Below are 27,937 nucleotides of genomic sequence, written 5' to 3'. Positions count from 1 at the left end.
GCTGAGCTTTTAAGCAAAAAACTATTCCCTTTAATCAATTTTTAAACCGGGCTGCAGACGAAATTCTCTTATTCATTGTTTTGTAAAAAGAAGCTACATGTGAAAGGTAAATCATATAAAATTAACCATAAAATATTTTTTTCTTCTCTTTTAGATAACTGTAAACCAAAATTCCACCTGAGAAAATGTTGAAATAGGAGTTGCGAGATACATTGGATTTGCTGGATGAAATACAATTAGTTTTTGTAACGTGGAGCGAAAGCCCAAATTGTCAGATTACATGTGTAAATCACTGCGTTACTGCTTTAGTCATTGTCTCTATTTAGCAATGACAAGACTGGAAGAAGTAAACAGAGAAGTGAACATGCATTCTTCAGTGCGTTATCTTGGCTATTTAGCCAGAATCAATTTATTGGTTGCTATATGCTTAGGTCTTTATGTAAGATGGGAAAAAACAGCAAATTCCTTAATTTTGGTAATTTTTATTCTTGGTCTTTTTGTTCTTGGAATTGCCAGCATACTTTATTATTATTTTTCAATGGAAGTAGCAAGTTTAAGTCTCTCCAATCTTTGGTTTGGATTTTTGCTTGGCCTGCTATGTTTTCTTGATAATTCGCTCTTTAAAAATGATGTGAAAGAAGAATCAACCAAATACCTGCTTTTAACTTCCATAGTATTGAGGATATTGTGTGCTTTGGTGGAGAGGATATCTGGTTATGTGCGTCATCGACCTACTTTACTAACTACAGTTGAATTTTTGGAACTTGTTGGTTTTGCCATTGCCAGCACGATTATGTTGGTGGAGAAGTCTATGAGTGTCATTTTACTTGTTGTAGCTTTGGCAATGTTAATCATTGACCTGAGAATGAAATCTTTCCTAGCTATTCCAAACTTAGTTATTTTTGCAGTCTTGTTGTTTTTCTCCTCATTGGAAATGCCTAAAAATCCAGTTGCTTTTGCGTGTTTTTTTATTTGCCTGACAATTGACCCATTCCTGGACATTTATTTTAGTGGACTTTCAGTGACTGAAAGGTGGAAACCTTTTTTGTACCGTGGAAGAATTTGCAGAAGACTTTCTGTCATTTTCACTGGAATGATTGAGCTTACATTTTTTAGTCTCTCAGCATTTAAACTTAGAGACACTCACCTCTGGTATTTTGTAATACCAGGCTTTTCCATTTTTGGAATTTTCTGGATGATTTGTCATATTATTTTCCTTTTAACTCTCTGGGGATTCCATACCAAATTAAATGACTGCCATAAAGTATATTTTACTCACAGAATGGATAACAATAGTCTAGATAGAATCATGGCATCCAAAGGGATGCGTCATTTTTGCTTAATTTCACAGCAATTGGTGTTTTTTAGTCTTCTTGCAACAGCGATTTTGGGAGCAGTTTCCTGGCAGGTAAGGTTACGGTTTTTCTATTATGTCAATGTCTATGATGTGTGATAAAATGCCTGCTTCATGAGTTGAATTGTTACAATTGTAAGATCACATTCCTGATTTGAATAGGACATTCTCTTTTTGGGTGCTTTCTTAATTTTGTTCATGAAATTGAAGTAGTGAATTAACATTAACAGGATAATTTAATTTGATCTCTAGCAAAGAGGCATCAAAAAAGTTAGGAATGCTCATTGTATTACTTGCGTCCTATGTTATAATTTGTTCATTAATAGAGCACTGGTAAAATAAATATTAGAATATTAACATTGAAGGGTGCTTAGAGATCCTATTTTAATCCTGTGATTTTACATATGAGAAACTGAAAGCCAGAGACAATATATCCAGAGTCATTGGTAATAGTCAGAACCAGGTTATCTGGTTTTTTTTGTTTGTTTGTTTGTTTGTTTGTAGATTTATTTATTTATTTATGCAAGCACTGGGTACAGTCAGACGCACAGGGTGGGTGAGAGAATTCACCAGAGCGGGGAGCAGAGCAGGCAGAAGGACCGAAGTATACTGCTGAGGGGAGCAGTGGGCGGCAGCAGAGGTCTGCTCGCCATGCGGGACCCTCCTCCGGTGGCCGGGGAGCAGCCGGGAATTGAACTGGCGCTGCAGAGGCTGCGCGCAGCTTCGCAACCCAGCACTCAACCACTGCTCCACTGGGGAGGCCCTATCTGTTTTTTTAAAGAGGTCCTTTGTAGACCAAGACATTGAAACTTGTGTGGTTGGAGTTTATATTAACAAACCCAGTTTTCTCTCTTTCAACATTTATTGACTGTATTATATGACAAATATTGTATGGGATGCTATAGATCTCAAGATGGACAAGAAATGGCTCTGTCCTTAAGGAAGGCACAATCTAATGGGATGCGGAAGAGGCAGACCTGTAAATAAACAATTATTACAGTGCGACAAATGCTATCATTTGAGTACATCAGGCTGGAATGTAGGGCATAAAAGGAAGCTCAGTTCTGCTTGGTGTACTTTTGCACCAGTTGTTGCAGAGTGACTTCTACATGTGTTTGAAAGGAGCTGTGGAGGCTTGCCTGAGCCTGGCACTCTCTAGTCAGTGTGGGTTAAGGCAGGCCAGGGTGTGGCCTGAGGATTTCCTCCTCACTTTACTTGTCAGTGATTGGGACTGTCAGAATGATGATGATGGATGATGTGGCAACACTAGAAAGAATTCTTTCTCCTCCTTCCTTCATCTATGTTGTGTATATCAGTAGTTTTAGTCCTTTGTATTGTAAGCAGGATTCTATTTGTTTATCCATTACTCAGTTGAGAGACATTGAAGTTATTTGGTTTTTGCTAATTACGAATAAAACTGCTGTAAGCATTTTGAGATACGGCTTTGTGTAATATGTTTTAATTTCACTTGGTGTAAGGTTGCTGGGCCATATGATAAGCTTATCAGTAATATGTTTAACTTTGTAAGAAACTGCCAAACTCTTTTTCAATGTGGGTGAAACATTTTACACTCTCCCCAGCAGAGTGTAAATTTGCGCCATAGACCCACCAGTGCCTAGTGCTGTTTTTATTTTTGAAGCATTCAAATAGGTATATAATAGCAAACTCAGTGTGCATTTTTATTACTTCCCACGCGACTAACAATGTTAAGTATCTTTTCATGTTTGTCACCTTTGGTGAAGTATCTGTTAAGATCTGCTAGACATTTAGAATTGGGTGTTTTCTTAATGTTGAGTTCTGATAATTCTTTATATATTCTAAATTGTAAGAATATTTTCTCCCATTAAATGGCTTATCTTTTCATTCTCAAGATTTTTGAAGAACATTCTTAATTTTGTTATATTCCGATTTATCAGTTTATTTTGGTGAATCATCTTTTGCTATCATATGTAAAAAACCTTTGCTTACCTCATTTGCATATACTGTGATCCCACAGGGTTATTAGCTTTATTTTTCATCAGTTTTACTGAGTTTAATGCCATTTTCAGAATAAGTCAGTAGTATATTCAAAGTCATTAACATTCAAATACTGGAATTTTACCATTAACATCTCTTGCATTTTGTTCATAATCTCATTCCATCTTGAAAATGTAGTATCGCAGCTGTTGTTTTTTGTAGCATGATGTTCACTGAATGTGCCTACTTGTCTTCCTCTTTTACGCTTGTTTCCTTAAATAAGTCAATAAGAAAGACACATACCATAGCATTTGGTGCTAATTTTACTGCTCAGCTGTGGGCTTTTCTGAAATTATAATTGATAATATACATAAGCATCAAAAGGGAGGAAGGTATGTAGATACTCAAAAAGCATTATCCAGTGATTCTTACAGAGATGCTCTCTGAGATCTTTCAACATGGGATTTTATATGTCTTTCCTTGCCAGCCAGCATCATTTTCAGATTCTGTAAGGGTTTGAGGTAACTCTTTGTAGAAGTTAAACAGAAAAACTAATCACAGTTGATTTCTCTATAGGGAAAGCAATGGCTATCACAGTGTGTGACAGATGTAACAAGATGTAAGGGATGTGGTGATTTCATTTTTAGCAAATGGCAGAATCAGTCACATTACTTCACTTGGCAGGGGGAGCTGGGAGGTTTCAAGTCTACTGCCAAAACAGTAGAACAAAAATTTCATAATTTTGTTTTATTTAATTTTCCTTCCTAAAGTTTTGTGCTGTTTTAGTCTGGGAAGGGGGAGGGGGTGACAGTAACTCTTTTGACTTGAAGGTATGCTTTTAATTTAATGTATTGCTTCTGGCAGAAAACTGTGATGTGAATATTATTTTCAGATAGTAAGATATATTTAAGACAATATTATAAGAACTTGACCTTTTTCTCTTTCCCCCAATTAATTTTTAAGTTTTTAAAAACTAAAAGAATTAAAAATAAATAAATTTTAAAAATTGATGAAAGGAGATACCAATCTTTTCCTTTTAAATTTTTTTTTTTTAAAGTAACATTGGTTTATTGCATGTAGCTTTCAGGTATACAGAATTCTATTTTGTCATTTGTATATATTGCATTATAATCACTGCCAGAAGACTTCCATCTGCTACCATAAAATTTACCCCATTTTACCCACCTCTGACTCCCCCACCTCTTCTAATAACTACCATTCTGTTCTCAGAATTTGTGTGTGTTTGCTTTGTTTCTTCATCTTCCACATGTGTGCAATCATACTGTGTTTGTCTCTGTCCATCTGATTTTTTTTCAGTTATTTCACTTATACCCTCTGGGTTTTCCATGTTATCACAAATGGAAAGATGTCATCTATTTTTGTAGCTGATTGGTATTCCATTGGGTATATATATATACACATCTTCTTTATCCATTTCTTTCAGTGGGCATTTAGGATGTTTCCATATCTCGGCTATTGTGAATAGCACCATGATGAATATGGGGTTGCATGTATCTTTTTTGAATTTTGTTTGTGTGTGTTCTTCAGATACATAAGTAGAAGTGGAATAGCTGAATCTTAGGGTATTTCTATTTTCATTTTTTTAGGAATCCCCATATTGTTTTCTTAGTGGCTATACTGATGTGCATTCCTACAGGTATTCCCTTTTCTCCGCATTCTGCCAACACCTGTCTTGTGTTTTTCATACTGATCATTGAGAAAGGTTCCTGAACTCAATTCCAATAAATGTGTATGTGGAGGCTTCCCCACATCAATAGGCAATTCTCAGACACCCAGAGTAAGAAAGAATTCAACTCAATTCTGACATGATACCAGATTCCATATGTTAAGGGCTGGGTTTCCCAAGACAGCCCTCCACTTCAGACACCAGTCATAAGCTCAAGCTATTAATGCTTCTGAGAGAGATTCCCCATGACTACCTCCTTAGGTTCAGTTCATTTGGTAGAGGGGCTCACAAAACTTTGAGAAACATTTTACATACTGGATCATTTTTTTTTTATTATATATTTTTTACACCATCTTTCATTTTTGTATAATGTATGCATTTTCATCTTGGTTATAGTCCCCGTGAAATTCCCACCACCCATTCACCTGTGAACCATCACCATAGTCCCATGAGATCGTCCCATCCCTTTGTTTGATCTTACTCCCTTCTCCCCCTCTGTAGAATGTCTCTGGTTTTATAGATACCTGTAGATTTTGATTTTTACTTTATTATAATTACTTTTTTTTCCCTGATCCCTTATTTGGATCCTCTACATTCCCCTTATAAGTGAAACTATCTGATACTTTTCTTTTTCTTTCTGGCTTATTTCACTGAGCATGATTCCTTTCAGCTCTATCCATATTGCTGCAAATGACATGAGTTTATCTGTCTTGATTGCTGAGTAATATTCCATTGTGTTTATATACCACATCCTCTTGATCCAGTCATCTATTTTTGGGCATTTGGGTTGTTTCCATAGCTTACTTATTGTAAATAGTGCTGCAGTAAACATATGCATGCAGGTGTCCTTTTGGATTAATGTTTTTGTCTCCTTTGGGTAGATAGCTAGGAGTAGAATTGCTGGATCATATAGAAGCTCCATTTTTAGCAGATTGCGGAACCTCCACACAGCTTTCCATGTGGTTGGACCAGTTTGCATTCCCTCCAGCAGTGCAGGAGGGTTCCTTTTTCTCCGAGTCCTCGCCAGCATTTGTTGTTGCTAGTTTTTTTTAATACATACCATTCTCACTGATGTAAGATGGTATCTCATTGTGGTTTTAATTTGCATTTCCCTAATTACAAGTAATGTTGAACATTTTTTCATATGCCTGTTGGCCATTTGCATTTCCTCTTTGGAAAAGTTTCTTTTAGCTCTTCTGCCCATTTTTTGACTGGGTTATTTACTTTGTTTTTGTTGAGTCTTGTCAGCTCTTTGTCATACTAGATCATTTGTTTATTATAAAAGGACATAATTCAGGAACAGCCTGATGGAAGAAATACACAGAGCAAAGTATGAGGAAGCGGCATAGAGCTTCCATGTCTTCTCTGGAAATCCCATTCTTCCTAAATTTCCATGTGTTCACCAGCCCAAAGCTTTTTGAGCCCCATCCTTTTGAAATTTTATGGTTCCCAATATACAGGCTCAATTGACTCATTTGGCAATCTCCACCTGTTTACCCTTCCTCAGAGTTTTTGGATGAGACTGACAGTTCCAATTCTCTAATCACATGATTGGCAACCAGCCCCCATCTTAAGGTGCTTCCAAAGTCATCTCATTCACGTAACAGGATACCTTTTTCAATTTGAACACTTAAGTTATACCTAGACTTTTGGGAGCTATGAGTCAGTAACTGTGAATGAAGACCTTTATATTGGTGCAGTATATTTTGCTTATTTGAATAACCAAATACATATATTTTATAAATCACAATAGCACAGCTTTTCTCACAGGTGTTAGGTGATAGCATTATGGTTTAGATTCGCATTTCTCTAATAAGTGATGATGAACATCTTTTCATGTATCTGTTAGCAATCTATCCCTGGAAGAAGTGTGTATTCAGATCCCCTCTATATATTTTAATCCAGTTTTTGTTGTTGAGTTGTATGAGTTCTTTATATAGTTTGGGTATTAATCATTTGTCACATGTTTGATTTGTGAATGTCTTTTCCAACTCAGAAGGTTACCTTTTTTTTATTTTTATATTCCCCATATAATTGCAACCCCAATTTTGACCCCAATCCCTGCTGCCCCCCCACCCCAAAGAGTGTCTCTGGTTCATAGTTGTTTGTTGATTTTGATTTTTTTCTTTCTTAGTTATTCTTTTTCCTGGTCCATATTTAGGTTTTCTAGCTTCCTGTTATAAGTGAGACCATCCGGTATTTTTCTTTTTCTTTCTGGCCTATTTCTCTGAGTATGATCCCTTCCAGCTCCATCCATGTTGCTGCAAATTGCATGTGTTTATCTTTTTTTTTTTTTTTTTTTTTTGGGATGGGACCCTTGCCGGCGGCCGGGGAACGAACCAGCGCTGCAGAGGCTGCGGGCAGCCTCGCAGCCCAGCGCTTAACCAGGGGAGGCCTGTGTTTATATTATTTGAATGCTGAGTAATATTCCATGGTGTGTGTGTGTATATATATATATATATATATATATATATATATATATATACCACATCTTCTTGATACAGTCATCTATTTTTTGGCATTTGGGTTGTTTTCAAAGCTTAGCTATTGTAAATTGTGCTGCTATAAACACAGGGGTGCAGGTGCTCTGTGGAATTGATGTTTCTGTGTCCTCTGGGTAAATAGCTAGGTGTGGGATTGCTGGATCATATGGAAGCTCTATCTTTAGTAGGTTGAGGAATCTCTACACAGCTTTCCATAGTGGTTGGACCAGTCTGCACTCTCACCAGCAGTGCAGGAGAGTTCCTTTCCACATCCTCACCAACTTTTGTTGTTGCTAGTTTTTTTAATATGTGCCATTCTCACTGTTGTGAGATGGTATCTCATTGTAGTTTTGATTTGCATTTCCCTGATTGCAAGTGACGTTGAACATTTTTTCATATGCCTGTTGGCCATTTGTATTTCCTCCTTGGAGGAGTTTCTTTTTAGCTCTTCTGCCCATTTTTTGACTGGATTATTTTCTTTGTTGTTGTTGAGTCTCATCAGCTCTTTGTAGATTTTTGTGATCAGTCCTTTATCATTAGTGTTGGGTGCAAAAATTATCTCCCAGTCGGTGGGGTTTCTCTTTGTTTTGGTTATTGTCTCTTTTGCTGTGCAGAAGCTCTTTAATTTGATGTAGTCCCAGCTGTTGATCTTTGCCTTCACTGTCACTGCTTTGGGTGATGTGTCTGTAAAGATGTCTTGAGGTGCATGTCATGAAGTGTTTTGCCTATATTTCCAGAAGGTTACCTTTTCATTTAGATGATGCGTTATCTTGTTATGCAGAAACTTTTTAATTTGGTGTAGTGCCATTGATTGTTTTTGCTTTTGATTTCCTTACCACTAGAGTGGATCAACAGACTTTGCTAAGGCTTACCATCTGTTTCCATCTATGTATTTATTGGGTTCAGTTAGTTCATTTCTTTAATCCATTTTGAGTTAATTTTTGTGTGTAGCATAAGGTAATGGTCTGTTTTCATTCTTTTATATGTAGGTGTCCAGTTTTCCCAAAACCATTTACTGAAGAAATGTTCCTTTCTCATAGGTTCTTAGCTCCTTTGCTGTATATTAAATGTCCATATGTGTATGGATTCATTTCTGAGCTTGCACTTCATTCCACTGATCTGTATGTCTGTAGTCCAGTCATGCTGTTTTGATTACCGCAGTGTTGAAGTACAGTTTCAAATTGGGAAGCATGATACCTCTGTTGATGGCTCTCAGGCTGTAATATACTCAGGACTTACTCAAAGATAGGTATAATTTGGGCCCACAAGCAAGCGGCATCCACAGGATATGTTCCACCAGGGCACAGAGGAATTTTAAAGGTTCAAGTGAGGAGATGGTGTGAGGTTACGTCATTTGTGATAAAACTTTGGATTGGTTCTTGAGTCCATTTGTCCACCTCTGATTGGCAAACATCTTCAGACAGAAGGCTGAAATGTGGGGGCTGATTTACAACGGCTAATGATTTCTTGTCTTTTTATGGTCACTGAAGGGCTGAGACAAGCTGTTTAAATATCACTTAGAAGTCTTAACATGGCCATTAGAGACAAAATAGTCTGTTTGACTCAACAGCTTCCACATTTCCCCCTTTTTACCATGAAAGGCAGTGCCTTTTCAGTGATCAATTTAGTAATTACCAGAGTGGGGACAGATCCTCTGCTCTGGTTCCCTTCTGTTCATGTGTTGGAGACTACTTCATATAGTTCTCCCAAAAAGTGAGGCCTGGTCTCCTGAAGATAGTCCACTGGTAGAGGGATTAATTAAGATGTCTCTGTCTTGACAAATTCTGTATGCAGGGTCTTTGTCAGACTTGGAGGGCATAATTCTGACATAGCAACAGTCTAGAAGTATAGCAGAACACAGTTTACCCAATAAAATTATGCCAGGGGCAAGTACTAATAGAAGGAGTCTGACCTGAAGAAGTTTTTCTAAACCATGAACCAATGTTTCCTGGCAACCACCAAAACAAGTAATTGTAGAGAATTAATTTTTCTTCCTATTGCAAGTGAGCATTTTGGCTAATGCTATGTGCATTTCTGCCTCTCCTGATATGTTAGTTTTATAGTTTATGCTCCTCAAATGTTTTATAAGCTGTGGCATTTGAGACAGAATTGAACTTAGTCATAGGGACAACTAGGGGCATATAATAAACAGATTGAGGGTTTTGATGACATATCTAGTTGTTGATTAGATTTACTCTGTCAGAAAGACTGAGACCCAGTGCATTTTTTCCAAAAAGCACTTGGGGTTGTACACAGTAATAGACAACAACATAAACAAAAAGGGAAGAAAGAGTTATAGGTATCTATGTTTAAAGGTACTTGTAGAGAGCTGAGAGCTCATGAAATGTTAAATACAGCAGATGTTAAAAGTAATTTACTTAGAAGCATATGCATGCAATCCTAATAAAACAGTAGGTTAATTAGGTATATAAACCCTATACAATACTTCAAGTTGATACAGTAAGGTTAGTACCATAAGAATTGTAATGAGTAGAATTATTTGAATAATATGACTCAATAGGCCTGATCTAGAGTTTTGGGTGACAGTCTTCATTGGATGTCATCTACTTCATGAATTGGAGGGTTAAACAGTCTCCAGTTGGATGACTTCCAGATTTTGGGTCCACAGATCTAAGTGAGAGAGATGGAATCATAGTTCATTTCCTGTAATTTAACTGCATAACTATTAGTTAAGAGTGCATGATATGGGCCTCCCCTGGTGGTGCAGTCAGTTGAGCGCAGCGCTGTGAAGCTGTCTGCAGCCTCTGCAGCACCGGTTCTATCCTGGCCGACCAGCCAGCCAGGGTCCCACATGGCGCTACAGACCTCTCCTGTCTGCCGGCTGCTCCCCTCAGCAGTGTATTTCATAATCTGTCTGTTCCGTTCCCTATTCTGTCTCTGGTGAATCCTCTCACCCTCCTGCGCAGCTGGCCTGTACCCCTGTTCTTGTATAAATAAATAAATAAATAAATATTTAGGGAGGGAAAAAGTGTTTGTGATAGGTGCTAGATTGGAGGTTGTGTCTTTTTTTAGTAAACAAAATCTCCAGGCTTTATCCCAAGGTGGGTGTTTCGATCCTCCAGCGTTAAAGCATTATGGTGGACATTAACAACTAAGTTTTGTTTTTTGTTTTGTTTTGTTTTTATTAACCATCTTAGGTTACTGTTTCCAATAAGAGAGGATTTCTTCTTCTATAAGGTTAGGTTCAATGATTGCCAACACATAGGCCTTCTAGTGTAAGCAGTCAAATATTTAATAGGTGGTATTTCTATGGAAACAAAAAAAAAATAGTGAATATTGGGAGTAGATTATAACCCCATTTCCTGAGTTATGAATTAGGCAACCAATAGAGAATATTTTTTGATGTCAAGCTCAAAATGTCTTAAAGGCAGGCTCTGACAATCTTGACAGGCTTTCCTGGATTGCAGATTAAATGTGTTATCATCCCTCCGACCGAGACAGCCACAGGCATGAATATTGTCTTCTCATGAGCTGTAGTGGTGAAATAGTTTTCCAATTCTAGCTTGCATGATTTCATAAAAAAGGGCATTCTTAATTTTCAATTTTAAGTTAGAAGGATGTGAGAAAAACTGAAAATGTTAGTTTGGAGAGTCATTCCAGGAAATTTTCAGTTAAATTACTGATTCATTCTTCTTCTTGTATCTCATACAAGACATATTTTACTGCTATGCAAGTTATTTAAATCTCAAAGTAAAACCATTTTGTATAAGCTGCTATTGTTAAACATGTACTGCTACATATTTTTTAAGCCCTGAATATACATACTTTGTGTAAAAGTTGGTATCTTTGAAAGTGTTAAAGCAATACTTCCCCAAGTAAATTTAAAGTGGTATACTATGATAGTTTCGTAGTAAAATGAGCCATTTCTTAAAAATATTTAAAATAATTTGCATGTCAAGGCAAAATACAAAGACTTTGCTTTTCATAACCCTCAATATTTTTTATACAAAATTATGGCAACAAAGGTACTGTTGGTATCTACAATCAACAGTGCAAATCAGTTGCCTACCATGAACAATTGTCATTTGGCATAGTTAATTTATTTTAAATAAGAACATTTCATTTTTCCACATCTAATTTGATTTTCTTAGTAATTAAAATTTAAATTGCTCATATGCATGTAAAACATTAGCAGAGTATATGTATATATATATATATATATATACTTATATACAGATCCTTGAAAAAGAATTCCTTTTCTTTCCTCAGATCTAAAGTGTTTTTTTCTGTTTTAAAGTTATAGTTAATGCTATTATGATCTTCCTTCTGCTGTTACTGTTACATTTGATACTATGAGAATGTGTTAAAATTACATATTTGTAACGCATAGCAGATAAAGTAATTTTAGCAATGTTTTATAAGAGTTATGATTATCTTTATTGGTTCATTCAGTCCCATTTTATCAGTCTTTGCTCTCTTTATGTCCAGCTTCATAAACTGAATTTTCTTTTTTCTGTTCAGTTTTATGATAAGCCTGTAATCTAAATATTTGTCAGTTTTCCATGAATCTCGAACATGTACCATACTGGTGAAAGCATCAGCATAAATAACTTGTAAACAACAAAAGACTTTTAAAAAAAAAAAATGACAAAAGACTTTTTTTTTTTCTGCAGTCAACCATTTATTTAATAGTAGGTAAGAAATTTTCTAGGTATTAGTGATAAAACTGTGACAACAAGCAATGTTCTTTTTGTTTTTAAATTGAGATTACATTGGTAAGTGTTGATTCAAAACAATGTATGTTTCAGGTATATAGCTTCATATTTCAACATCTCTGTATACTATGGCACTATTGCCACCAAAGACCTGACAGCTTCCGTTTAGTTGACCTCTTCTACCTGTTCTACCCACCCCTCATTCCTCCTTCCTGATGAAATCACCATTCTGTTGTCAGAATCTAAAAGTTTGCCTCTTTGCTTATTTGTTTCCACTGCATATGAGTGAAAGAAACCATATGGTATTTTTCTTCCTCTCACTTATTTCACTAGCATAATCTTTTTTTTAATTAAATGTTATTTTTGTATTCCCCATATAATTGCAACACCCTTATTTTGACCCCAATTCCTCCCCTCCCCCACCCTCAATAAAGTGTCTCTGGTTCATAGTTGTTTGTTGATTTTGATTTTCACTTTCTTATAGTTATTCATTTTCCTGGTCTTTTATTTAAGTTTTCTGGATTCCTGCTATGAGTGAGACCATCCAGTATTTTTATTTTTCTTTCTGGCTTATTTCGCTGAGCATGATCCCTTCCAGCTCCATCCATGTTGCTGCAAATGGCATGTGTTTATCTTTTTTGAATGCTGAGTAATATTCCATGGTGTATATGTACCACATCTTCTTGATCCAGTTATCTATTTTTGGGCATTTGGGTTGTTTCCAAAGCTTAGCTATTGTAAATAGTGCTGCTATAAACAGGGGTGCAGGTGCTCTTTGGAATGGATGTTTCTGTGTCCTTTGGGTAAATACCTAGGAGTGGGATTGTTGGATCATATGGAAGCTCTGTTTTAGTAGGTCCAGAAATCTCCACACAGCTCTCCATAGTGGTTGGACCAGTTTGCACTCCCACCAACAGTGCAGAAGAGTTCCTTTTTCTCCACACCCTCGCCAACATTTGTTGTTGCTAGTTTTTTTAATATGTGCCATTCTCACTGGTGTGAGATGGTATCTCATGGTAGTTTTGATTTGCATTTCCCTGATGACAAGTGATGTTGAACATTTTTTCATGTGCCTGTTGGCCATTTGCATTTCCTCTTCAGAGAAGTTTCTTTTTAGCTCTTCTGCCCAATTTTTGACAGGATTATTTTCTTTGTTGTTGTTGAGTCTCATCAGCTCTTGGCAGATTTTTGTGATCAGTCCTTTATCATTAGTGTTGGGTGCAAAAATGTTCTCCCAGTTGGTGAGGTTTCTCTTTGTTTTGGTTATTGTCTCTTTTGCTGTGCAGAAGCTCTTTAATTTGATGTAGTCCCAGCTGTTTATCTTTGCCTTCACTATCACTGCTTTGGGTGATGTGTCTCTAAAGATGTCTTTGATGTGCATATCACGTAGTGTTTCGCCTATATTTCCTTCTATGTATTTTATGGTTTCAGGTTTTATGTCTAGTTCTTTAATCCATTTCGAGTTGGTTTTTGTGCATGGTGTTAGGTAGTGGTCAAGCTTTATTCTGACAAAAGACACTTAAATGATTATAGTTAAAGATCTGATAATGCACTTAACAAGGAAATTTTTTTTAATTTCTGTGGCATACAATATTTTAAAATAATTAGAATGTCTAGTAATATGCTACAACATCAGATGTTTACATAATTTTTAGAACACTGTTAATATTGCATATCTCAAAAAATGCAAATTAAGAAGGCTTAATGTGGGCCTTCACGGTGGTGCAGCGGTTGAGCGCTGGGCTGCGAAGCTGCCCGCAGCCTCTGCTGTGCCAGTGTGATCCCTGGCTGCCAGCTAGGGTCCCCTATGGTGCGCAGACCTCTCCTGCCGCCCGCTGCTCCCCTCCGCAGTGTACTTCGTCACTCTGCCTGCTCTGCTCTCCCCTTTGGCTCTGATGAATTCTCTCACCCTCCCATGCTTCTGACTGTACCCAGTGCTTGTATAAATAAATAAATAAATAAATAAATAATTTTTTTTAAAAAAAAGGCTTAATGTTATTTGACAGTGCTTCCTATAGAATTCATATCAAATTTACCTAATATGAATATTATCTATCCTTTTATAGATGTCGGAGATACTCTTCAAGGGAAAAATATCTCATAGTAACCAAATCAAAAGAGACTATCTAGAATCTGTTTCAAGGAAATTTATCAAAAGTGTCAAATGGTTTGTAAGACAAATAAGATCATAGATTGTTATGAAACAGTAATTAAGAATCCATTGAATCCAAGTTGCAAAGATTTCAAAGGCATATATAGAAGTTAGCTCTTCTTCCAACTTTCTAACTCAGACTTCAGCCTCTAGTCAGGCAATGGTACTTCGCAGAACTGCCCACAGAAGTCAGCCCACTGCAGGAGGGATTCAGCTCTCTCTTTTCCTTGCCACAGAGTACTACACAGCTTCTCAAAACAAGCATGTTAAAGTTGTTCTTTCCCTTAGAATAAAGTTTACCTTTTTCTTTAATGAAACACTTTTGGTTAAAATCCTGGGTATTTTATTCTTTTTGATGTAACTGTAAATGGGACTGTTAATTTTTTTTTTTGCTAGGACAAGTTTCTATTTTTTCTGAATTTTAGAATAATTTCATATAAATGCTTATTAATGAGCACATTGGCAAACTTTGTTAATACTGTTCATGAAGTAGAAAAAGATAAAACGGAAGACACAGAAACATCAGACATAAATACAGACCTTACAAACTTCCATTTATTTTGCCATTAATAAGGTGCAGTGCAACAAATTAGTATATAAAAGAACAGTCAGATCCTTTACAAGCAATAACATTCGGGGTTATGGACCACGGTCCAGACCTGAGGAATCTGCAAGCGTGGGCACATTGTCATCAAAACCATGAAGGTGCTCCAGGTCATTACTGAAAAGTGTTAAACATTCCTGGGCATGAGTTCCCATAGTTGCTGATTTTTGGTGGGAAAGACTTTGTTTTGTATGGTTTACTCTTTTTTTTTCCCCCTCTCCTCTGTTTCTTACCTCTTTAATGTTTGCATTTTTTTTTAAGATTTATTTATTTATGCATACAACAACTGGGATACAGGCCAGAGGTGTGGGGGGTGAGAGGATTCACCAGAGACAGAGTGGGGAGCAGAACAGGCAGATTGGCCGAAATACACTGCTGAGGGGAGCAGCAGGTGAGACAGGAGAGGTTTTGCGCCATGTGGGTAGCTTCCTGGCCAGCTGGGGCTCTTGCTACAGAGGCTTAGGATAGCTTCACTGTGCTGTGGTTAACCCCTTGTGTCACCAGGGAGGCCCTAAAGTTTGCATTTTAATGGAATAGTTCAGATGAGAATTTACTTTCAGAGCTGCATTTTGTGGTCTTGCAAAGATTTATAAGGTAAAAATTCCTGTCAGGTTATTTGGATACCATACCAAGGAACACAGTAATGACAAAAGGAGTGAACCTAATCTGACCTGGTGGTTTTTCCTTCTTATGACAAAAGACTGGGGGGGGGGGGGGGGGCCAGGAGGAGAAAGACAAAAGAGTGGTAAGTTTTCCTCAGTCCCCAGTTTTTAAGGTTGGAAAGCAAAAAGACAGGATTGCTTTGGATAGAATGGTCTTTTGTGATTCCATACAAATTTTAGGTTATTTTGGGGTGGATAGTTATTAGAACTTTGAAATTTTGATAGAACTCATCAGTGAAGTTGTCTGGTCCTAGACTTTTGATTATTGGTAGGCTTTTGCTGTCTGTTTCAATTGCCTTACTAGTGACTAGTCTATTTGGGTTTTCTATATTTTTCCCTGAGTCAGTTGTGGCAGGGCATGTGATTCTAAGAATTTCTTCTGGAATTCTTCTGGAATTCTTCATTTCTTCTATATTGTCTAATTGTATAAATGTTCACAGGAGTCTCTTAGGATCCTTGTATTTCTGTGGTATTTGTTGTAACTTTCATTTCTGATTTTGAGTTTTCTTCTTAGCATTGTGAGATTTATCAATTTTGTTTATATTTTCAAAGAACCACCTCGGTTTCATTGATCTTTGGTGTTAACTTTTTTATCTTTATTGAATTTAGCTCAGATTTTCATTTCCTTTCTGACTTTTGGCTTCCTTATTTTCTATTTTTTTAGGTACCAGGTGAAGTTGAAATTGTCCATTTTTAATAAGACAGCTTGTCATTAACTGTTTTCTATGTGCTTTCTACCATTCTCTGTAGAATTATATTAATTTAATCCTCATGACATTCTGAGATAGATACCATTATTGTTCCCTTCAAATAAATGAGAAACTGCTTGAGAGATGGGAAATATGCCCAAGATTTCATGACTGGTGTGAAGGCAACTGCTCCACAGTCTTTACTCTTAAACATTTAACTTAATTCCAAGTATTCTCAGAGTTGGAAATGAGCATAGACACTTTCAGGTAGCCTCTTTATTTTGCCTGTGGGGAAAGATTCAAGACTGAGTTTTGAGTCCTATACCAGTGTTGTTCCACCATTATCAGGACCTAGGCTTAAATTTTTTTCATTTTTATTATCTCTTTTGAGGCTACTAAAAAAAAAATTCTATTACATCCATTAGGGATTTAGCAATTCTAGAGATCTCCTGAATAGTGACATTTATTGAGTAGTTGAAAAATACTAGTTGTTTAGATTTGTGTTTTGCTTACAATGAACTCAAATTTCAGCATGCTTCATTACAAATCAAAGTTACCATTTATTGTGATACATTTCACATGTTGTAAATCTATGGAATAAGTTTATAATATAAAATAAGTGCTATTCCCTTTTTACAGAATCAGGAAATTAAGACTCAAAGGTTAATTTGTTTGTGTACACACAGATGGTATGTGACTGGGGTAGGGTTGAACCAGTCAACTCCAGAGCTTGAGTTTTGGAAGTTACCTATTGTTTCTTGGGTTTCTCACACAGAAGAGTTTATTATTACCTCCATTTATATAATGCTTTGTAGCATGCATTTTACATGTTCTGGGTCTAATATTCCCCAAACCTAGCTTGCTTACGGTGACCCATACAAAAGTACTTCTAACGAGTATTTATCACATGACTCCCATGTAAATGCCAGATTATTTTAAGTGACATTCCAACATTGGCATCGGTTTTGCATAAAAATATTTTCTATTACATGAGAAATTTTAAGATATGGAAGTGTTGAATATTTTGACCATGACTTGAAAACCCAGCTGAAGAGAACTAAATAGATAGTAACTATTTTATACAAAGGATAGTACTTAAAGATTTTGTTGGTGGTGGTTTTCTATTATGCTCAATTTATATCTGCTTTGAAAGTTGAACCACATCTTAATTTAAAAGTGAACATAGGATAATAATGAAAAGCAAGGGGGAAAAAAAGTTCCTATATTTACTGGTTTTGGCCAAGTGAGTTTATCTTATTACATTTAGTTATCTGAAATCTAATTTACCAAATTATATATTAGTATATTAATAAATAAAAAATAAATAAAATAAATACATATTAGCATATTAATATACCAAAGTCACAGTTGACTTTAGGCTGAAGCTATAGAATATACGTTTTGCTTGCCAATAAAATTAAACTTTCTGAAAGTGACATGTGGATAAAACATCTTAAATTTATTTTGGCTTGCTCTGGACATATTTGCCATGTGTTCAAACTAGTCACTTATTTTGTGTGTTATTTGATACAATAAGTATTTCTATTAAGTTATTTTAAGTACATATGGTTAATTTTTTTCTCACAAATTTGTTTTTAAAAAAAAGCCCCCATCACCTGTTGTCCATAAAAATCAGTAAACCTGAATATCTGCTTGCTTAGGCCTGTTATATTAAATATTGTCAGTGTTGTCTAACCAACATAGGGGTATTTATTAAATTATCACTATCAGTTAATATTTTAATTGGAATTTTTAATTAGATTTCCCACTTGAGTCACCTACCAATAAATAATTGACATTAATCACATATATAGTTGATTGCTAAATTATAAAGTCTTTAGTATTTTTTTCTACTATATTTTAATTTCACAACAGAAATGTTAGTACTGGTAAGTTTTGTAATCCTTTAATGCAGAAATCAGTAAAAGCTGTTCTGTGCACATGAATTTTTAAAGAAAAGCCAGTCTCTGTATCTGATATTTAGAAAATAGACCAAATTTCTAGGTATTTTCTTATGTAGGAAATAGAAAAAAATGATAGCATATTAAGTCTTGACTAAAGCAGCTTGATTAAACAAAACAGAAGGTGAACATTTTCAGATACATTCTTTTTTACAATTCACATGTCTCATTCTGTATCCCTATTCTAATTTTTCTGTATGTCATGCAATTTCCTCATAACTCTTAGTATAGAAAAGCTATTTAAGCACCTGAACTTCTCATTCTTGCTTCTAAAAATGAACACATCTGATTTTCAGACTAATGTGCTGGGATTTCTTGTTATGTATTTTAACTTTAAATTATGTCTGTATAGCAAAATAAACATACCTGTAAGATAATTGAATAGGCCAGTCTTACTTGGCAGAACATTTTTTTTTTTTTAACGTGTGTCTTTAGATAGCTTTGCATCTTTCTTTAAAATCCATACTACTACCTGTTGCTTCAACAGCAGCTTCACATATCTAGTTTTCTGGCCTAGGAGGCATTTGTGATCCTTGATATAAATTAGAAGATAGTGAATTTTTCAGTTTCTTATATTGCTATTTGATTAGAAAATTACTAGTTAATATACCAGTGAAGTTGAAGGTAGAAATGAAATCATAGTGGTTTTATTTAGTAATTGTTTTATGTGAATGGCTGTAAAAATTTGAAAGTAGTCATTTGATGTAAATAGGGGTTTTATTGATAAAAGCATTTTCTGTTGTAGTGGAGCAACATATGTAATGGAAGTTACAGAAATTGAAAAGAAAGTAATGAAATTATGAGTAATATAGAAATTGAAAAGAAAGTAATGAAATTATGAGTATGAGTAATATAACCTCGTATACCAGGAATTAACCAAAAAAAAAAAAAACCAATTGAAAATGCTATAGTCATATTTGTAAAAACTACCTTGTATCTTTAAAGTATAAAAACTATGTAGGTTCTCTTGGACTTACACGAGTTACATAAGACAAAATGAAAGGTGTTTATAGTGAAAATAGGTTTTTATTAATACTAAGGCAGCAAGTAACATGTAAATATGCAAATATCAATAACCTGGAAATCAGTAAGAAAATATAATGGAAATTGCCGCGGACCAGCGCAGCCGTAGACTTGCAGGACTGTCTCAGGATTGAGAAACTGTGAGGATGCTCAAGGAATCGGCGCATAAATGACAGACAGACACACAAATGACAAACAGACACACTTCAAGAGTGAAGATCTGAATGTAATTTGCTCAAAATCATCATACACTTTTATACCATTTCCAACAATAGATGATTTCATACAATTTAATTCTTTCTCAGCATAAAATACTTTGTAAGGCATAAGACATCTACTTCATTATTCATGTGCATGTGATCGCTGTTCCATGACATGGCACAGTAAACAATCTCCAGGTACTGAATCTACACAATCATTTTTGCCTACACCGAACAGCATTCTTTAAGCTAGCTTTTCTTGATTCGTATCCCAAAACCACAATGATCAAAAAGCATTAATATTTACCTACTGGCACCTCCTACTTTTAGTAATCACGAGCAATATATTCTCTACATAAGCATATTGATTTTTATGATGTTGTCTCATGTGAGAAGTATTATGATTATTATAAAACTACCATTGCCACACACTATTTTCTTTATCATGCATTTCCTGAAACTGATTGTACACATATAAGGAAAAAGCAAAGTAAGTGAAAAAGTAGTATGATTATAGACAGGTTGCTAGGTTGCTACTTATTCTGAAACAATGGCTATCTGACTAATGGTAAAACTGCTTTGTAGGTAATTCCACCAGGCTTGTTTGCAGGTGACGCTCTTAGCAGCCTTGTTTCCATCAAAGGAGGGGTTAATTACTGCGGGCTTGTTGCCTAAATTAGGCTTATAGGCATGTGGACCTTGTTTGATCTGAACGCCAAAGTTTATCATAATGAAGCCCCTCGGGGACTGCGCCTGTCTTAGGTCGTCAGGAGTCACAGACATGAGGCTGGCCAGTGCCTTCTTTAGTCTGCCCCCGATCTTACCCGTCATTGACTGCATTGACTGTCCAGTCCAGCGCACAGGGGAAGGGGGTCTTACTCACTCTGATGTGTCTGAGTGAAAGCCTCCCTCTTTCCAGTAAGTTCACTGGCGTTCAGCGGCAGAGGCTGCCGCAGGAAATGATTCCATTCACAGAATAGCAGGAACATAAAATATCTAGAAATATTTTAAAAAATTTTAATTGTTGTAAAGAAACACTAAGACTCCAACCAAGGTTGTAAAATATAACTTGAATAAATGGAAAATCATTATACCTTCTGAGACAGAAAGACAACACTGTGCCCTGTAAGCATTTGCTTGTATATAGGAAAGTTTTTCAGTACTGAGCTGTACTTCTCGTGCCATCAAAAGGAGCAAAAATCAAAGCCATCAAAGATGGTAGTAAATTAACTCCCATTTTAAGATGATGTATACTAGATGAAGGAAAAGGATGGAGTCGTGTGTATTACAGTCCTCTCATAAACTTTCATCCTGACCTTGTGCCGTGTTAGTGATCTGACTTGGATTAAGATACGTAGACTGGTAATGCCCCCAACTCCCTGTAGAAACAAAACAAAAATCATCAATTTCAAATTCCTCATTTTTTTCCTTTTACATGCTGTTTATATGTAAAACCAGGTGCACACATGCACACAACCTTTAGAGTAAGATACAGCAGTACCAACAAAGTCTTCAGGTATTGGAGTTATCAAACAGAAAATCATGTTACTAAGTTGAAAAAAGCAAAGATGGAACATAATGTAGAAAGTCAGAAACCATAAAATGTGACAGGGCAGATTTGAAAAAAATTCTAAAGAGAAGTTTCAGAATCCGAAAATAAAATAAAATCCGAAATTAACCCAATGTGTAAGCTTAATAGACAAAGCTAAAGTATTAGTAAACTGAATATATAGTTCAGAAGAAATGATGCAAGAAGGAATACATAAGAGGGTAAAAGAAAAACTGTATGTAGGAAAAAGGATAAGATTTAAATAAGGATGCAATAAGACCTTATTTTTGTTGTGTTACTGTCCCAGAAATGAAGGCCCTAGAAATACTTGAATGGCTAGATAAATCGATTGAACAGAAAAAAAGCACAAGGGCTTCCCCGGTGCCTCAGCGGGTTGAGTTCAGTGCTGTGAAGCTGTCCACAGCCTCTGCAGCGCAGGTTCAATTCCCGGCCAGCCAGGGAGATGCCCACATGGCAGGACAGACCTCTCCTGTCTCGCCCACTGCTTTCCTCTCAGTGTATTTCAGTAGTTCTGCTCCCCACTCTGTCCCTGGTGAATCCTCTCTCTGGCCTGTACCCCAGCTCTTGTATAAATAATCTTTAAAAAAAAAAAAAAACAACACAAAAACAGATCCCTGAAATACTTGATTTGTGACAAAAATGGCACTATAAAGTGGAATGTTAGATTTTTTTCCAGTAGTTGGGTCTTCATAAACAAGAATTAATTACATTTGGATTATAGACCAAAATAAGGCCTTTAGGTGATAATGTAAAATACCTTCTTGACCTTTGGGTGAAGATTTCTTAAGATATAAACTGACAATATTACAGTTAAGAAGCAAAAAACAGCATTAAGGGAGTCACAGAAGGGAAATTGTATTTGCAGTACAACTCACAGAAGACTTATATAAAATTTATTGAGAAGCAAAGTTGTAAATCAGTACTAAGTTGGCCCCATGGAAAAGTCAGCAAAATATTTAACAGTTCACCAAAGATGAATCTCAGATGATCAAGTAGTATTTAACATAATAATCAGAACTTGATATTCTTTCTGGTTTTAACATAATGGAAAATTATTAACTTATGTATTAATAGATTTATACAACATTAATATATCATTCCTCTTTGGTAAAAATTGAATATATCTTGCATGAAGTCCAGAAACATTTCAAAATGTTAGCTCTGTATGGATGAAATTGATGTCTCCAAATTGAAAAGTTCTAAGTTTAAATATTAGAATGGAATTCATTTTAATAGCTTTAGGATCTGTAAGATATTCTCGTGATTTCTAGACTTTTCACAGGAAAAGCAAAAGGGCCCCTATTCGAAAGTACCTTTTCTCAAAATGAGTGTGCTATTTGAAAAATGATTTAAGGCATGTGAATTTTAACAGCAAAGAATTTCATTTCTGATTTTTTCTGGCATGTAAGTGTGGTTATTGTTGATTTGGATGGGACATTTGACAAATACACAAAAATATGTTCCACTGTATTTTTGCCACAGCTTCCAAGAGACTTAGACATAAATTTAGAGTTCATTGCTCATCTCTATATACTTGTCTGCTTCAACTGTTTTTAGATCATCTGTTGTCCTTTTCATCATTTTTTGTTGTAGGGACAAAAATGTGTGTATATATACTTGTATGTAAATGTACAGAAGCACATAGTACAATCATACCCGTTATGTAAAAATGCTGTTTTAAATTTCTTTCAGCCAGCAAATGGAGTATTCTTGAGTATGTTTCTAATTGTTTTGCCATTGGAATCCATGGCTCATGGACTCTTCTATGAATTGGGTAACTGTTTGGGAGGAACATCTGTTGGATATGCTATTGTGATTCCTACTAACTTCTGCAGGTAATTTAATTAGTAATAGCTACTTAATGTTTTCCTAATATTTATGTGAATATGAATATAAAAATGATAGCTCTTGAAACACATTTATGTATTATATATAAATCTTCAGGGTTCAATTTGAATATATTTTTATAAATGATTATAGTTTATATTAGCTATAAATCAGCCAATATGAATTTTCTAAGTAAAGGTTATACCCTTTCTTCAGAAAGGGATATTGTTTAAAAAAATAGTCCATGAAACAGTATCATAAAATACAATATACAATGGTCCTTAAAACCCTAAGTTTTAGATCTGTTTCCTTAGACAAATTATGACTTCTCTGTACCTCAATGTCCTTATCAAGACATCAAAATGCAAATGACACAGTACTTTACCCATGTCAGGAATGTAATAGAATATAATGTAAAAACTGGCATGACATTTTCTAGTTGTACAAATACAGGTACCAAGAATTCAAGATTGGCAGTGAAATTTTTTATCCCAGCAAATTGGTAAATTTTACTGTTACAGGTAAAAACCTTAGAGATAGAGAAAAAATAGTTCTTAGGTATAAATGGATTCCGATGGCCAAGTTTTCATCATACTTTCCCTTGATGGCAGCTGGGAGGACATGAAGTCAAAAGGATTTCAAATATTTGACATAAAACACAAAAGACTATTTGTAATAAATATTTTCCTCCAAGTTAAAAAGAAACTTAGAAGGGACCCATAAAGTAAGATATGACAACTGTGCAGAAAAAAAGTGGATGCACTAATTTGCAGGTAGATTTATTTATAGCTTGTTATTTTTTGGTAATTGATTAACATTAATATGGAACAAAATGTTTTATTCTTTCAATGAAAACTAAAGTGTTAATAGAGTAACATTGTAATAAGAGCAAAGTTTTCAAATTTCTGATAGAAATTCTTTTTCTGGATATGTATGATGATCTTTGTCTACCTCACTATTGATAGTATTTTGATCGTCTTTTCTAGAGTACCATTTTACATTTGTTCCACGATCAAATTTAAGTCTTCAATTAGTGTTCAGTAGTAATAAGCCAATGTACATTTTAAAATGACATTAACAGGTAAATGTCTTTATTTATGTACCTTAAGCTAATAAAACTTGAACAGTTTTAATGAATTTTTAATACTAGCATTGAATATAGAATTTAAAATATTGCTTTATATTAAGATTTCCTTCTCAATAAAAATAATTATAGTCCTTACCCAGATGTTTTTTAAACATTTGAGGTAAAATTACTTGTATAATTATGCTTTGAAAAAATGTTGTCCAGTATCTCTCATTCAGTAATAAGATGAATAAAGAATAGTACTACATTTAGGAATAGGGTCTCGGTTTGTATTGCTTATAAATAGGTTTTGATTTTCCAAGGTTAATTTTTAGCAATGCAAGAATTTTAGAACAATTTAGAAAATCTTGACATTTACTTTGCATCAACTATTATGACGCTTATCCTTCCTTTATGTTTATCTAAGAAGGGGACAAAAAGGCCTCCCTGGTGGTCTAGAAGTTAAGTCTCAGCACTATCACCATTATGACCGGAGTTTGAGCTCTGGCCAGGGGGTAACCCACACGGCGCAACATCTCTCCTGTCTTGCCCACTGCTCAGCTCAGCAGTGTATTTCAGTAGATCTGCCCGTTCTGCTTCCCACTTTGTCTCTGACAAATCCTCTCGTCGCCTACACCCCAGTTCTATGCCTCCCCGCCAAAAGAAGGTGATAAAAACATACTTCTTAAATGCCAAAATAATCCTTTTTTTCTCCTTCAGTCCTGATGGTCAGCCAACACTTCTTCCACCAGAACATGTACAGGACTTAAATTTGAGGTCTACTGGCATGCTCAATGCTATCCAAAGATTTTTTGCTCATCATATGATTGAGACCTATGGATGTGACTATTCTACAAGTGGACTGTCTCTTGATACGCTACATTCCAAACTGAAAGCTTTCCTGGAACTTCGAACTGTGGATGGACCTAGACATGACACATATGTTTTATATTACAGTGGGCACACCCATGGTACAGGAGAATGGGCCCTTGCAGGTAAATTTACCTCTGGCACTTTCATGATTGTCAGATTTACAGAAGCAGAGTATGGCACCTAAAAGCTGGGATTGATTATAATAATTTTAAAAGCAATTTGTGTTTACATGAGGGATTACAAATGCAAAATTTTCAAAGGTTGAATTTTTTCTTAAATATTCTGGAATTTATTTTCAAAGCCATTTTTAAAAATAAATGGTAAAGGTTCAATTTACTGAAGTTTATGGCCATTTTCTCTTCCTAGCAAAAGTAAGACACCAAGAATTTGTTCTCCGTATATGTAACTTTCTAGGTGACACTTTATTGTAAAGAATAGAAAAAAAAATGTGGTAAAAGCACAGCATGGCATGGCCGTTGTTTGCCTTGTAAGAGTAGGTTTTGCCCCATAATTCAGCAGCTGTACACTCATGACCTCACCCACTTGCAGATGACCAGGTTGAACCAGAGACTGAGCTCTTTTTTCAGTGAGTTCCTGCCCTTTTCTGCCTGAGACAATCCTGGAAGACTGATTCTACCTCAGAATAGAATTAACCACCCTGGCTCTGAAGAAAATGCTATAATCCATTCCATATCAAGTAATGAAGTACTCTAAGCTGTAAGAATTTATTAATAGTCACTTTTCTAAAAAGCTCTAAATTAGGAAACATAACTGGATTTTATTTAAGTTAGCAAGTGGAGAACAGATCCAGAACTTAATTATTGTGGGAATCTGCATTTGCTCTTTATTCCATACCTTTACCCACAGTGCCTTAGAATATTTAGTCGTCTTACATTTCCAGGGTTTCACATATTTTTGCCTCTTTTGCTTGAAAGTGAAAAACAATGATAATGACAAGAGAAATGAAAAACTGCTTTATAGATTATCTGTGATTAAAAAAATGTAGAAAAACAAAGCCTTTAAAAAGCAGTCTCAATTCCTTGAACTGCATCATATGGCTGTTACCATCTGAGATAAGTGTAAGCACTTTGTGCATCTGGGCCAAAAGCCAAATGCAAGATAGGTTCTGTGAAGCAACACATTAGTAATACATGGAGGCCATGTATTGAAATAATACGACTGATGATATGCACGAATGTAAGAACATTCTTGAAACAGATTTTTCATTGTCTTGTTTAAAGACTTAAATAAAGGAATATTAGTTATTCATAAAAATAGTAATATGACCTGAGGCCAGGATATATAACAGAGTCAAAATTCTAAATAATTCTCTAGTATGATCATTTTTATAGTTAAGCAAAGAAATGGTTATTCAATATATCTTTTGAACTGAGACTGCTGGATCTTGTGCTGGTAAATTTTTTCTATTTATAAAGTAACATATGCTCAATGTAAAAATTTTGGAAAATATAGGCTAAAGCATAATCTGAAATCCAAACACTCAGCAGGAACCACTGTTATTTTTGTAGATACACTTCTATGTCATGCTTTTTATCCTAAAATAAACATTTTCTTGTCAATATTATGGTGGAGGATTATTGTAGGCGTGATGTGAATCTATACTGCTAAGTCAGGAGTACCAATGTTACTTCAATTTAAGATTCTTTGTGAAGCAATTTTGTTATAAAAAAATGTTAAATCTAGAATTGGAAAGACTATCAATGTACCATTATTCAGAGTCAGGACTAGAGTGAGGATGGTAATTACCTGAGGCCCAAAATATGAGAGTGCTGGGAATTAAATATTTTAATGCATTATATTCAAAAATCAAAATAAATGCAAAAAAAAAACCCAATCAATGAACCAAATGTAAAACTTACTAGCTGTAAGTTTTTTAGGTCAGAAGTTTATTTACTTCAGACCTTTTTATGTCTTTTAAAACTTTTGTTGTTTTTCAGGTATAAAACTGAAAAACTAGTCCATTCTAAACTCTTGCTAAACTTCTTGGCTGTAGGTAGACTAGAAACTTACATATGAAGACAAGGTAATAATTTTTCAGGGTGTAAACAGCAGTTGGCAACTTTTTCTGTAAAGGGACAGATATGACTTTGTGGGCCATAAGCCCCCTGCTGCAACTAAGCTCTGCATTGTAGTACAGAAGTAGCCATAGATAGAATGTACATGAATGTTATTTATGGAAATTAGTTAAAATTTCTATACTTGTCACATGTCAGAATATTCATTTGAATTTTTTCAGCCTGGCCACGGGGACTCTGATGATACAAAAATAAGTGGCATGCTCAGTTTGGGCCCACAAGCCTTAATTTGCTGGTCCTTTATAATTAACTTTATAATTAAACTTTAAGATTTAACTTTAAAAACAATTTTCTTACATAACATACCCTTTATGTAACAAGGATGACTTTTTTCTTCACTTGAAATTGAAAAGTCTTTGAAAATTCTTCTGAAAAAATGCTTTGAATAAAAAGCTGTATTTTTTTCTTACATATTGAATTCCAGGAATTTAAAGAAAATAGACATAAGAGAATGAGTGTTCTAAACGAGAGACTTCGGAAATTAACAGTTGAATTTTCTGTTGCTCATAGGCGGAGACATTCTACGCCTTGACACTCTTTTAGAGTGGTGGAGAGAAAAGAATGGTTCCTTCTGTTCCCGACTTATCATCGTGTTAGACAGTGAGAATTCAATCCCTTGGGTGAAAGAAGTGAGAAAAATCAATGACCAGTATATTGCAGTGCAAGGAGCAGAGATGACAAAGACAGTAGATATTGAAGAAGCTGACCCACCACAGCTTGGTGATTTTACGAAAGACTGGGTAGAATATAACTGCAACTCCAACAGTAACATCTGCTGGACTGAAAAGGGGCGCACAGTGAAAGCAGTATATGGTGTGTCAAAACGGTGGAGTGACTACACTTTACACTTGCCAACGGGAAGCGATGTGGCCAAGCATTGGATGTTACATTTTCCTCGTATTACGTATCCAGTAGTGCATTTAGCAAATTGGTTATGTGGTCTGAACCTTTTTTGGATCTGCAAAACTTGTTTTAGGTGCTTGAAAAGATTAAAAATGAGTTGGTTTCTTCCTACTGTGCTGGACACAGGACAAGGTTTCAAACTTGTCAAATCGTAA

The 27,937-nt window shown here is 35.3% G+C and overlaps 1 protein-coding gene across 1 annotated transcript; it reads left to right on the top strand.

Annotated features, from left to right (window-relative positions):
- Window positions 1–280: 280 nt before the first annotated feature.
- Window positions 281–27,937, top strand: TMEM168 (transmembrane protein 168; the record flags this gene model as incomplete). The annotated part of the gene is made up of 4 exons (XM_084229998.1): window positions 281–1,408; window positions 22,710–22,852; window positions 24,631–24,905; window positions 27,390–27,937. 4 exons carry the CDS (start codon window positions 281–283, stop codon window positions 27,935–27,937), a joined length of 2,094 nt encoding a protein of 697 aa, XP_084086124.1.

The sequence above is a fragment of the Talpa europaea genome (genome assembly GCF_964194135.1).
Source record: "Talpa europaea genome assembly, chromosome: 3".
NCBI lineage: Eukaryota > Metazoa > Chordata > Mammalia > Eulipotyphla > Talpidae > Talpa > Talpa europaea.
The sequence above is the reverse complement of the archived record's forward strand: the minus strand, read 5'-3'. Positions and strand labels throughout refer to the sequence as shown.